Source organism: Mytilus californianus, unplaced genomic scaffold, assembly GCF_021869535.1.
Source record: "Mytilus californianus isolate M0D057914Y unplaced genomic scaffold, xbMytCali1.0.p SCAF_8, whole genome shotgun sequence".
NCBI lineage: Eukaryota > Metazoa > Mollusca > Bivalvia > Mytilida > Mytilidae > Mytilus > Mytilus californianus.
Genome location: NW_026262734.1, coordinates 28,484,912 through 28,497,237, shown reverse-complemented (window position 1 = coordinate 28,497,237; position 12,326 = coordinate 28,484,912). Strand labels below are relative to the sequence as shown.

At 33.9% G+C, this 12,326-nt stretch overlaps 1 protein-coding gene across 1 annotated transcript; it reads left to right on the top strand.

Moving 5' to 3' along the window:
- Positions 1-648: 648 nt before the first annotated feature.
- On the top strand, positions 649-10,327 carry LOC127711970 (complement C1q-like protein 3). Its single transcript, XM_052218126.1, has 2 exons — positions 649-886; positions 9,873-10,327. The coding sequence occupies exons 1-2, from the start codon at positions 649-651 to the stop codon at positions 10,325-10,327; spliced, it is 693 nt and encodes a 230-aa protein (XP_052074086.1).
- Positions 10,328-12,326: the final 1,999 nt, after the last annotated feature.

Here is a 12,326-nt window from a genome sequence, read left to right as displayed (position 1 = left end):
CGAAACTTCATAGTAGCACAGTTTTAACCGTAAAATGCATTCCTATGGGAAATTGTATTGTCTATATTCACAGAAGTGCACCATTAAGGGGATTCCCTATAGGAATATAATAGTGTACCTACATAGGAGCGCAAAATGAATATTGTCAAAACTTATTTCTGCATTACTTCAGTTAAATTATTTTCTGATTTTTGTTTGCATTTTTTTCAGACAACTGTTTGGTCGACGAAAGTATCAACACTTCCACGTGCTCGGTTTGTCTGATCGTTTTCAAACTGTACTAAAACGTTCCGAAGCTATTTAAATTTTTATTAAAATGTTGAAAATATTTATAATGGCGACTTGCGTCGCTCACACGGGCTTTGATAAAATGTTTGATATCAGAGGCTTACAAATCTTTCGTGACAACTTCTATATGTCGCTATTCTAGTTGAATTGTACAACGCATTTCGAGGATTGTTTCTATTTTAATCCAGTTATTGTATCTCTATCTAATCTATTTAGAACCACATTTCTACTGTCACAAAGTAGTGCTGTATCACAATGTCTGTTCAAATGTCTGTGGTCGTTTTCCTGCTATTATCGATAAGTTATTCTCATGCGTCATTTGAGGATCTTGAGGCCCGCATAAATAGCAAATTTCAAAACATGGAAGGCATTTTGCAAGAACAGAATGAGCGTATCCGAAAACTGGAAGAAGTTGTGACCAGTCAAAATATAGAAATAGATGAACTTAAAAGTGAACTGGCTATCGCTAAAAAGGAAAATATAGACAGAGAGCAGCAGATTTTTGGTTTAAAGAAAATCGTATTAAAAGGTGTTATTGAACAGTCGACCGGAAAGTTAGATGATGAAATCCATAAGAAACAAGCGCATCTTGGCAAAGGTACGTACAGTTTCCTTGTCCTTCCGAAGCATTCTAACAGCAATAACATATTTTTAAAGTATTCTTGATTTGAATTATAATTATTTAACTTTATAATTAATGTACATCAGGTTTATATAATTACTTGAATACAGTAGCACATGAATCAACCGAACACCTTTTGGCCTTTAGATGTTATTTCAATAAGATGGGATATCTCGTCTATGGGGTTATTGGGATTAATCAATTGTAAATATCCAGTCTGGGTTTCTATACATTGTATGTTTAACACTGTTGTATATATCATATCCGATAGCGGTTAGAAAAATATAAACATGCATGATGAATCAGCAGACGTTGATTCATGAAGGTGTACAAATGTTCGCCAAACACTTGTACTTGTCGGGTAGTGAAATATAAATTTTTAATGCTCTGGGTTTGTGAGGTTTAACGGACAATTTCATCCCCGGCTACAAATGAGACAAGTACCTAAGCTAAGAACTACAAGGGACAAAAAGTGTCAATTATATATTTGATTAAACAATCATAATCTATTGAGGAATATTAAACATTCTTCTGCGTTTCTCCAAAAACTTGCAAATATAAAGTATATAACATTGTTAATCGTTTCAACAGTCCGGGATTTTTGAAACCGGATTTCCGAAAAATAGTCTTATTTAAGTCGAGTAGGAGTAAAGGACGATCCTGTCAACTTTCTTGTGGAAAACTGACTTATACTGTGAAAAATACGGTTATTGGTCTGAACAGATTATTTTAACAAAAAGAATAATTTTTATTTTTGTCGATTCAAAACTTCCTTTTAGACCGGTTCCCATTTGCATTTTACAACTAAATACAGTCAAACCTGAATATAAAGGTCACCCTTGGGACCACAGAAAACTGACCTTACAAGAGAGATGACCTTTGAATTGAGGTTATACTACAGAGGGAAAAGCAGAGGGTGACCTGCCAAGACAGGTTTTTGCTGAAAAGAGGTGACCTTTATAACAACTTTGACTGTATATTGTAAATTTAAACATATGTTTAATTACATGTACTAAAAAAAGGAAATGGTGTCAAGAAAATGACATGATTAGTAATAACAAAAATATCAAAATGTATGCGTGTTGGATCAGAATGAAAACTGGGAAAATGCAATTAATGTTTATGTATTCTTTCATTAGAAAGGATCTCTTTAGATAATGTAGAAGTTGAAAAAACCTTGGAATTTATATTGATAAATATATATCATTGTAAAATCAAATTGATAAAATATGTGAAATTGATCCAAGCATGTTAAAAAAGGTTGAAACATAATTTACCATTGAAGGTTCTTATTTTTTTCTTACAATAGCTATATGATACCAATAGTTGACTACTGTGTTATCCTGAATTGCATAAGCTAAAAAAATAGTGCTGCACGATTAATTTTCAGCGGTTTCGTGATTCTGTGTGTTTAATTACTATTTGCACAAAGATATAGTAACAATATTTTCAAGCTATCTTAATGTTTTGAATGGTCGGGTGAATGTTATAATGATGTTACTCCTATTTTTCTAAATTATGAATTTGGGAAATTGCATATAAAGTTTAAATGCGCAATGTCATAAATATTTGACTGAGATATAGAGATTATGTATGAATCGAATTTATTGACTTAAAGAGCAACTCTTTGTTCAATTGTGGTTTTAATAAAAAAAAAAAAAAAAGTAAATAAAGCACCCTCCTTTTTAGAGGTAGAACTCTACAATAAAAAAAATTGTTTTAAAATTTGTCCTATATTTCTATTAAAGATAGACCATTGATGTTTGAAATCTGTAATATCCCCAATTTTGTAACGCTTGATTTGTTGAGATTTACTCATAAATTGAATTCAAATCATGCAAAATATTAAAGCATAATATTACTTAAATAATTTTGATAATATATTTTTAGAGCAAAGTATCTGCGAAATAGTGGAGATACAACGCAATAAAAATATGTTTCCCAACTTCCGGTTTCAACTAGACGACTAAGGTCTTCGTGTACTAAAACCTAATTCTGATGTGTTTGATAGTACAATTAAATATTCTGGTCTTATTTTATATAATTAGCTCGAATAATCTGCAAAATAATATAAATGGAACAAATAATTTTGATAATCCAAGATCAAATATTCAAATTATTTTTTTGTTTTTACAGAATGAAGATACCTGAATCAAATGCATTTTGTTGCTTATTAATTACATATGTTCTAATTCAATATTTCAGCTTCAATATATATATGTTTTCGGGGAAAGACCTTTTGCTTTTGTTGTGATTATTATTTTTTTCTACTGCCGTCTGTTTTTTAGTTTTAAGACATATTGAAAGGATTTTTGACGCATGATATCCTACAGTGAAAAGGATTTCCCTATTGAACCTGCGTTAACGAACACTTATTCTTATAGGAGTAATCTCCGCATGTCCTTTTTTCTTGTTATCTTTATCTCTGAAACCATAAAAGATATCGACAATTGTTTTCCCCCAATTGTTCGTAAAATCTTAAGAATGCTAACCGAAGTGATCCAATGACATCTTATGGGAGTTATTTGTCTTTTCAAATTTAACATAGCTGATATGTTGAATTAATTCTTACACCTTAAGTCATAGAGACCTAAAGACTTTTGATATGAAGTCCATGGTTCATTAAGGGGAAATTGAGGTTAAGGTCATGTTCTTAATTATGAACTAACTTGTTATCTTTATTCTAAAGAAACCGTAACAGTTAATGATAAGAGGCTTTTGCCCAATGATTGTTTACGACATGGAGTAACTTCGTCACATTTGAGTAGAAGTGTCTCGGAGACACTTTTTAGGAGTTTTCTCCCCTAGTGTATTTGAAATCAGTATAACTCCTCAACAATACAAGTGAATGATCTGGGGTCTTTCGATTTGAGAACAACTGACCTATGACCTTGAAATTGAGGTCAAGGTCATGAACAAATCGTGAGATAATCCGATTATGTTACTCTTAATAATAGATATATGTACTAGCTGCGAATCATCGATTTTCAATCCGTTAAGATAAATGCATTTTGTGTTAATTAAGTTTAATGAATAAAGTTGCACAATTAGAATAGTTATTTATTTGGCTATTAATCATTAACATTATATGTGATTTCTTTAGATAAGCGACTTCTTGAGAGGATCAAACCTTCTCCGAAACAGATTCATACCACAGCGTTCTACGCATACATAAGTCAGCACTTAAGCATGCTGGACCCAAACCGTATTTTGGTATTTGATACAGTAAAAACGAATTTAAATGGCGGCTACAGTCCAAACGCAGGAATTTTCACAGTCCCTGTTGATGGTGTGTATGTTTTTACGTTTAGTGTGAGAGACCATAGTAGCAGCTTCTGTTCATACGAAATAATTAAAAATGCCGAAGCTATAGGTTCGGCAATAGGTGTTTTAGATGGTACGACTATGCAGCAACACGTGATTGGGACAGTCGTAATTTCGGCAAATCAAGGTGACGACATTTACGTTAGAACACACTCAAGTCTCCAACACAAAGGTGCGATACTGAGCAACGATCATGGAAGAACTTCGTTTGCGGGATGGTTGATTTCTCATTAAAGTTTTTAGCTGAAATATGGTATTTGAGTATCTGTGAAAAGTATCTGATGATAAATAGATCATTCTTATTCAAAGAGGCAGAGAGTTAATGCTTAACCTAAGCGATAATCTCCTAGCCACGTTTCACTTACGGAGCCATCATGTCGTGCATTGTTTTTCGTTTATATCATCAACATCAATAAGACAAAACTTAAATAATGAACGCTTTTAAAAGAATAACTACGGAAATGCGAGTTCTTGATACACGAACTTAACAAATCCGATAAAAAGGTGCAGCTATTGTATTGCTGTCTTCATCTCAGAGTGGAAATTGCGGCCTCAGTGCACATCAAATGGTTACGCCTACACCTCATTGCAAGTTTAAGACATCCCCTTGTAACGGTTTGTGTGGCCTTTTTTGTTAGATATCGATAACGATATATATACGGTATATTCAATCACTCAGATCCTGGGATGTGTCAACAAAGAGCAAAGAAATCTAGGTTTTGGTAATAAAGAGTTGAAACATAAAGGAAACAAGAAGTTGTCTTTGACTGTTACCATAAAGGGGACAAAATAATCAATCTTTATCAATTGCATGTTTCTGAGATTCCAAGCAAACATAATACAACTTTTAGGGCATGTGTCAACCAAAGAAGAAGAACTGGATCTTCCTTTACTGTATTGGATACTTAAATTACATAAGTGTCCTTACAAACAACGTTATATTGCTGGGCCTTCCAAGTGCTCCTATCTAAAATATTAACACCAGTCTTATCAGCAATCATAGCTGGGCTTCAAAGTTATTGTGAAACTACCTATTCTAGAGGTGGCGTAAATCCAAAATTCCAAAAATCTTTAAGAGTATCTAAGACTCTTTCATCTTGCAATAGTATTAAATCATTTGACTTTTTTACACTTTACACAAGTATTCAACATTCCAAACTAAAAGACAATTTGTAAGAGTTGGTCCTGCATTGTTTCATAAAAACGAATGACCGACGTATATACAAGTATCTTGTCTTACGGAGGGATAAATGGAACTTTTGTAAAAAAAAATCACTCTGATTCAAACACAAAATTCTCTGATACTGACATTATAAAGATGCTTGATTTTTTAATTGACAACATACTTGCTACGTTTGGAGGACATGTCTTTCAACAAACAATCGGCATTCCCATGGGAACCAACTGTGCTCCTCCTCTTGCCGACTTTTTTCTTCATTCATATGAGGTTGGCTTCATACAGAAAGAAAAGAAAAGAAGTTAGCAGTATCCTTTAACTCCACTTTCCGCTATAAAGATGATGTTCTCTGACTGAATAATTCAAAATTTGGTGACTATGTTGAATGCATCTTTCCCATCGAACTTGAGATAAAGGATACAACAGATACAGTTAAGTCTGCCTCACATCTTGACTTACATCTAGAAATTGCCAACGAGGGTCGGTTGAAAACAAAACTTTACGACAAAAGAGATGATTTCATCTTCCCAATTGTGAGCTTTCCATTTCTATGTTCTTACATGAGCAACACGCCAAGTGCCACATATAGAGCAGGATCTGATGACCCTTCCGGAGCACCTGAGATCACTTCTTGTTTTGTTTTAAGGGGGTTCGTGTTGCTCTTACTTTAGTTTTTAGTGTTGTACTTTGTGTTTTTTTAATTTTTCAATGTGTTGTATATACCGGTAACCGCCTCGTCTATCCTTTGTCATGACAACGTTTTTCTGTTTCAAATTTTTACAGTCGGTCAAGTTTCAGGGTTAAAAGATTTACTTTAACAATTGGTTTATTAATTTGGTGATGTCTTAGGGTTAGATAAGAGAAAACTACCAATCCGCTATTTTGTAATGCCTTATCACAAGATACTTATCAACATATTTTATAGGAGTTACAGGATGGGTGTCGCATGTTGAGCAGGATCTGCTTACCATTCCAGAGCACCCGAGATCACCCCCAGCTTTTGGTGGGGTTCGTGTTGCTCAGTCTTAAATGTTCTATGTTGTGTTTTGTGTACTGTTGTTTGTCTGTTGATATTTTCTTTTTTAGCCGTGGCGTTGTCAATTTATTTTCGACTTATTAGTTTGAATGTCTCTTTGGTATCTTTCGCCTCTCTTTAACAATCAACCATTCGAATTAACTTACCAACTCCGAATTGTAAATGAGTGCACAAGTGTGAATAAAAAGTAATAAAATTACAAAACTATTGTGAATAACAAACGTAGTCAACTTCTATGTATGTTCTAAAAAGTCATTGCCAATGTATACGGTTAGTTTTGAAATTCTTTATAAAAAATTAAAATATCACTGTGGATATAACACTTTAAAATTAAATGCCATCTGGCACGCTCGAATCCGAATATTTGAAAGTCAAGGATGTATAAATACCAAAACATGTGAGGAGCTATATGTAACAAAACGGACCTAAATGTAATAGACAAATCCATCTAAGTTCAACCTTGCCTGAGGGAGTTCAAACCATCCTCATGGGCAAATATTGGCGGTTGACTATCATAGTCCCGACTTGGTAAAGCCACTTTCAAAAGAAATGTGATCAATTGGACCAGGTTTTACAGTGCATCACATTCTCACCTGTATTATAGTCATAAATATGATTTCAGTTCATATTAAAAGACATTATTGCTATTTAGGAATCTGCGACACTTGAGCTATTGATGTCATACACCATTGTTTTGGTTTTTTTTTTGTGGCGTCAGACATTTTTTCTTGTGATGTAAGTATTTTACGGGAACGTCTGTAATGTCCATTACTGATGGATATATAACTATAAAGTGTATTATTACATGACCAGCAACAACAATGCATCATTCTACAAATTAAAGACTAACGATACATTCCTGAAAACAAAAGAAACAATGCTTATTATCTGACAATAAAGCAATAATATCGGTTGTACGATTTTATTCACCATTTGCAAAAATACTTTTGACAGCCATTTTACAGTATGATGTCATATCAGATCAAAGTACATTCAAACGTTAGGCCAGTGACATCCTGGTTTGGCCAATTTTGCAAAACCTACACGTACGTTCTTGTGAATATGCATAAAAAATAGTCTTTCTTTCAATCAACCATAAGACTACCGAACGACTTACTAGCTGAGGTTACAAGAACGGCTTCCCAACAACGCTCCAGTGAATGTGTATATGTATTTTAATTGATAAGTAGGTCTAAACAAGTGACAACTCTACGACAGATCCATCCATTGGATCAACAGTGAAGGTGATACACGGCTGAAAACACATATTATATTCATAACTACTCTAAATATCAGCCCAACAATGTTAAATCTACGGAAGCTGATATTTAGATTAGTTATGTATTTTAATTGTACACACTCCGGTTTGTATTTTAATTTGGTTTTTGTATGCTGTTTATCGGTGAGCATGCAGCATCAAGCCTGCTACATGCGTCAGAGACGTAATAAAGGTAACCTATAAGAAGATAAGGTGTAATACATATTTGTATGTAAAAACATTTTATAACCCCGCAAAAATAAAAATAAAATTCATAATCATAATGGAAGTGGTTGTGTATTTATAGATCCCAAACAACCAACCCTTGGTATAAGTGGTTGTGCGCGGACACTACATCGTAGTCCTGTGTGACCTGGTTTACATTTATAAATCCGACACAGAAATAGTTATATTCTTGATAAAAACAGTTATCATAGTCATTACACATTTTTTAAAACGATTCATACTATTATATTGTTGACAATTTCTTGAATATTTTGCGGTTTGCGGATATATAATGAATGGAGAACAGTCCTGTACCTTTAATCTGAAGAACACATATCTTTGGCGTAGACTTTTTAGTGATTATGACTGAGGTCGATTCTTTCGAAACATTTGTAAAATGTGCAACACTACCCATGAATATTGATATCGATATTTCCAAATATTTTTAGCTTTAGAAAATGAATAATATTGAGGACTTACATCTCTAATAAAAATTATGATAAAATGTTTGATTACAGAATTGAATGACATAATTGTCTTATAATGATAACCTCTTTGTTCAATAACAAAGATTAATTCTATTTTAATCAAGTTACGTTGTCTTTGACTTGCCTATTTTAGACCTATCTTACATTTGCATCAACAAAAAATGTTTGGTGGAATGTCTTTGGTAGTTTTTCTGCTGTTCTTTGTTAGTTATTCCAATGCGTCAATGGAGGAACTGGAGACTCGGATGAATAGAAAATTTCAAAACATGGAAAGAAAATTGCGGGACCAGAATAAACGTATCCAAAAACTGGAACAAATTGTGACGAGTCATACAATTGAGATAAATGAGCTAAATGGTGAATTGGCTCACGTTAAAACGGAGAATTCGGACAAGCAGGAGCAGATTTCTATTTTAAAGAAAATAGTATTGAAAAGTTTTCGTGAACAGTCAAAAAGAGAAGAAGATCCTAAAGTGCATGATAATCTGGTTCATCTTGATAAAAGTAAGTGAAATTAATTTACAATTATAAGTAAGCTTGCCTTCTAAAGCACTAGAACTAGAGAGGCGAACGATACGAAATGGACATTCAAAATCCTAAGTCGTCTAAAATGAACTAACAACGCCATGGCAAAAAACAAAAAACGAGCAAAAAAACAAACAATAGTACACACAACACAACATAGAAAACTAAAGACTGAGCAATACAAACCCCACCAAAATCTGGGAATGATCTCAGGTGCTCCGGAAGGGTACGAAGATCCTATTCCACAATTAGGCACCCGTCGTGTTGCTCGTGTTAGTATAAAACTGGTGATAAGTTGAATTCGGTAGGTCACATTCGACAAAAAGAGAACATGAATGTGGTTACGACAATTGGGAAATATATGTCGTCATCTGTGAAACGGTCAACCAAACTCGTGATAGTGTCCGTAAAAATTTTCGAAGGGAACTACATCTCTTAGAACTCTTGAAAATCAAGCACGGCAGTAGTTACATATTAATTTTGTGTGTTAATTTACGTTTTTTGATTGAGTCAAGCCTTCCAATTGATATTTTATAGTGTGTCTTTCTATGTTGTGATGTTATACTATTGTTTCAGGAAAAGGGAGAAGGTTTGGTACCATTAAAACGTTTATTCCCGCTGCAAATGTTTGCATCTGTCCTTAGTCAGGAATCTGATGTACAGTAGTTGTCGTCTGTTTATGTAGTTCATACGTGTTTCTCGTTTCTCGTTTTTATATAGATTAGACCGTTGGTTTTCCCGTTTGAATGGTTTTACACTAGTAATTTTTAGGGCCCTTTATAGCTTGCTGTTCGGAGTGATTCATTCCTCTGTGTTGAAGGCCGTACCTTGACCTATAATGGTTTACTTTTATAAATTGTTACTTGGATGGAGAGTTGTCTCATTGGCACTCATACCACATCTTCCTATATCTATTTGTGATTTTTCAGATAAGCGACTTCTTGAGGGTATCCAACCTTCTCCGATCCCTGTTCATGCCACAGCGTTCTACGCATACATGAATCAGACATTAACAACGCAGGACCAAAACCGTATTCTAATATTTGATACAGTAAAAACAAACATTAATGACGGCTACAGTCCAAACACAGGAATTTTCAGAGTCCATTTTGATGGTGTGTATGGTTTTACGTTTAGTGTAAGGGAAGACGGCAGTAGCTATGGTTCATACGAAATAATCAAAAACACCGAAGCTGTAGGTTCTGTGATAGGTCTTGTAGAGGGTACCAGTATTCAGCAACAAGTGATTGGGACAGTCGTAATATCGGCAAGTCAGGGTGACGACATTTTCGTTAGAACACACTCAAGTCTGCAACACCATGGTGCGATACTGAGCAACACTCATGGAAGATCTATGTTTGCTGGATGGTTTATATCAAATTAAAGTATTTAACTTAAAGATGGTGTTAGAGTATTATTAAAAAGAACCTGGGGTAATAAGTAGATTATTTTTATTCATTAATGCGGAAAGTGAAGGCGTAACCTATTCGATATATCGATCCACGTTTCACTTACAAAGCCACCATGTTTTGCATTGTCCTTTTGTTTATCTCAACAAGAAGATATATGAAGTCAACATCAATTAGACAAAAATCCAATAATGAACGACTTAGAAATGAATAAGAACGGAAAAAAATACGAATTGGTGATATACTTACTTGAAAAATCCGAAAACAAAGGAGCAGAGATTGTATTGTTGTTCTTCGTCTCAGAATCGCATCGGGACCTCAGTACATACCAAAAGGTTAAACCAACAGAATTAACTTCGACTTTTACCAAGAAATAGGGCAAAGGAACAAATTGTAGGTTTCTAAAATTTATCTTTTGTAACAATACCAATTAAAACTCATTAAACTTTTAGTATAATAGTTGATGGTATATTCGAGTATTCCCTACTGCATATTTACTCTTTGTGTCTCCAAAACATGAACTTGAGAATTTCTTAAATTGGTAGAAAAGGGACCTTTTGTCATCTACAACTTTCTTGAGATAGAGCACAAATGTTCTCATTATGAGCCACGTTAAGTCTGCTGCACATCTACGTTGTATGGTCGTCATCCGGGTCACAAGGTGATTTTCTGGAATAAAACCCGATTTCATTTTTATACGCCCGTCTTTAAAGACGGGACGCACTATGGTATACTGTTGTCCATTCATCCGTCCGTCGTCAACACTTCGGATTTTAACTCAAAAACGCTTTCACAATGTTTATATCTATTGACGTAAGCTCCCTTTCGGTTTTTATAAATATAAGATTTTACCGAGATTTGGGATTATATTCATAAAAAAATGGGGGAAGTTCCAGTTCACTGACTATAACTTTAAAATGCTTTGATCAAATTTCATGTAATTTTGGTGAATTGTTTATATATATTGACATAAGTTCCCTTTCGATTTTTAAAAATTTCTGATTATACGCTTTGGAGTATTGGGACTTTATTCGTAAAAAAAGGGGAATTTTCCAGTTTTTGGACAATAACTCAAAAACGCTTTGAGTAGTTATCATGAAACTTTCGTGACTTGTTTATATCTATTGTAATAAGCTCCTGTTCGTTCGTTTGGTTTTTTTTTGTTTGTTTTTTTTTTATATAAATTTCTGATATGACATTGCGGAGTTATGGAACTAAATTCGTTGAAATATCGTCGAAAATCTTTTTTTGGGGGTGTTCTATTTGAGCAGTGCTCGCAGTATTTCTTGTTATCATATAAATTCATTTGATGCATAAAGACGAGCTAAAAGGGCGACGGACGTATCATGCGCTCATGGCGCAGCTCTTTATTAAAAACGTTTTGACCTTAAAGTTTGTGATTTCCGAAATATCTATATTTATCACTGCGCCGCAGCATACTTTTAAAACCTTTTTACCGCCTGATGTTGTTTGAAGAATACAATGGACATCACAGTTGGATCAGAAAAGTTAGTATGTCATATGATATCAGGGTCATTTCAAATATGGTCCACCGACATCATAATTCATCACTAGTTTCGTCACGCGAAGAAATCAACTGTATAATTATCAAGCGTGTAATCATATTTTATGTTCGTCAAAACAGGGACAGAAATTAATATCGATGTTTTTCATTACGATGAGCACTGAAATAAACATCGTCTTCCGGCACAAAACTGACAAATAAATAAATTTCTATACACATCATAAGGAGGTAAATCATCGACAACATATGCTTAGTTGATTTAATAATTTGTAACGGAGACATTCAGATGTTCACAGGGTTACCGCTTGGTTCACAATTGCTTGACAGGTATCAGACTTTTACATTAAAAAAATGAAATTGAGTCTGTATTTGACTTACAAATGCGTCAAATGTAGCAATGGTTTAACGTCAAATGATAAAACTAATCCAGTTGAAACATAGATAAACGT

What these genes read in the sequence shown, in the direction of transcription:
- LOC127711970 (XM_052218126.1), top strand. Translation starts at nt 649, where the DNA reads ATGGAAGGCATTTTGCAAGAACAGAATGAGCGTATCCGAAAACTGGAA. An exon ending in ACAAGCGCATCTTGGCAAAG is followed by an intron (nt 887 to 9,872) that starts GTACGTACAGTT and finishes GTGATTTTTCAG; the next exon opens with ATAAGCGACTTCTTGAGGGT.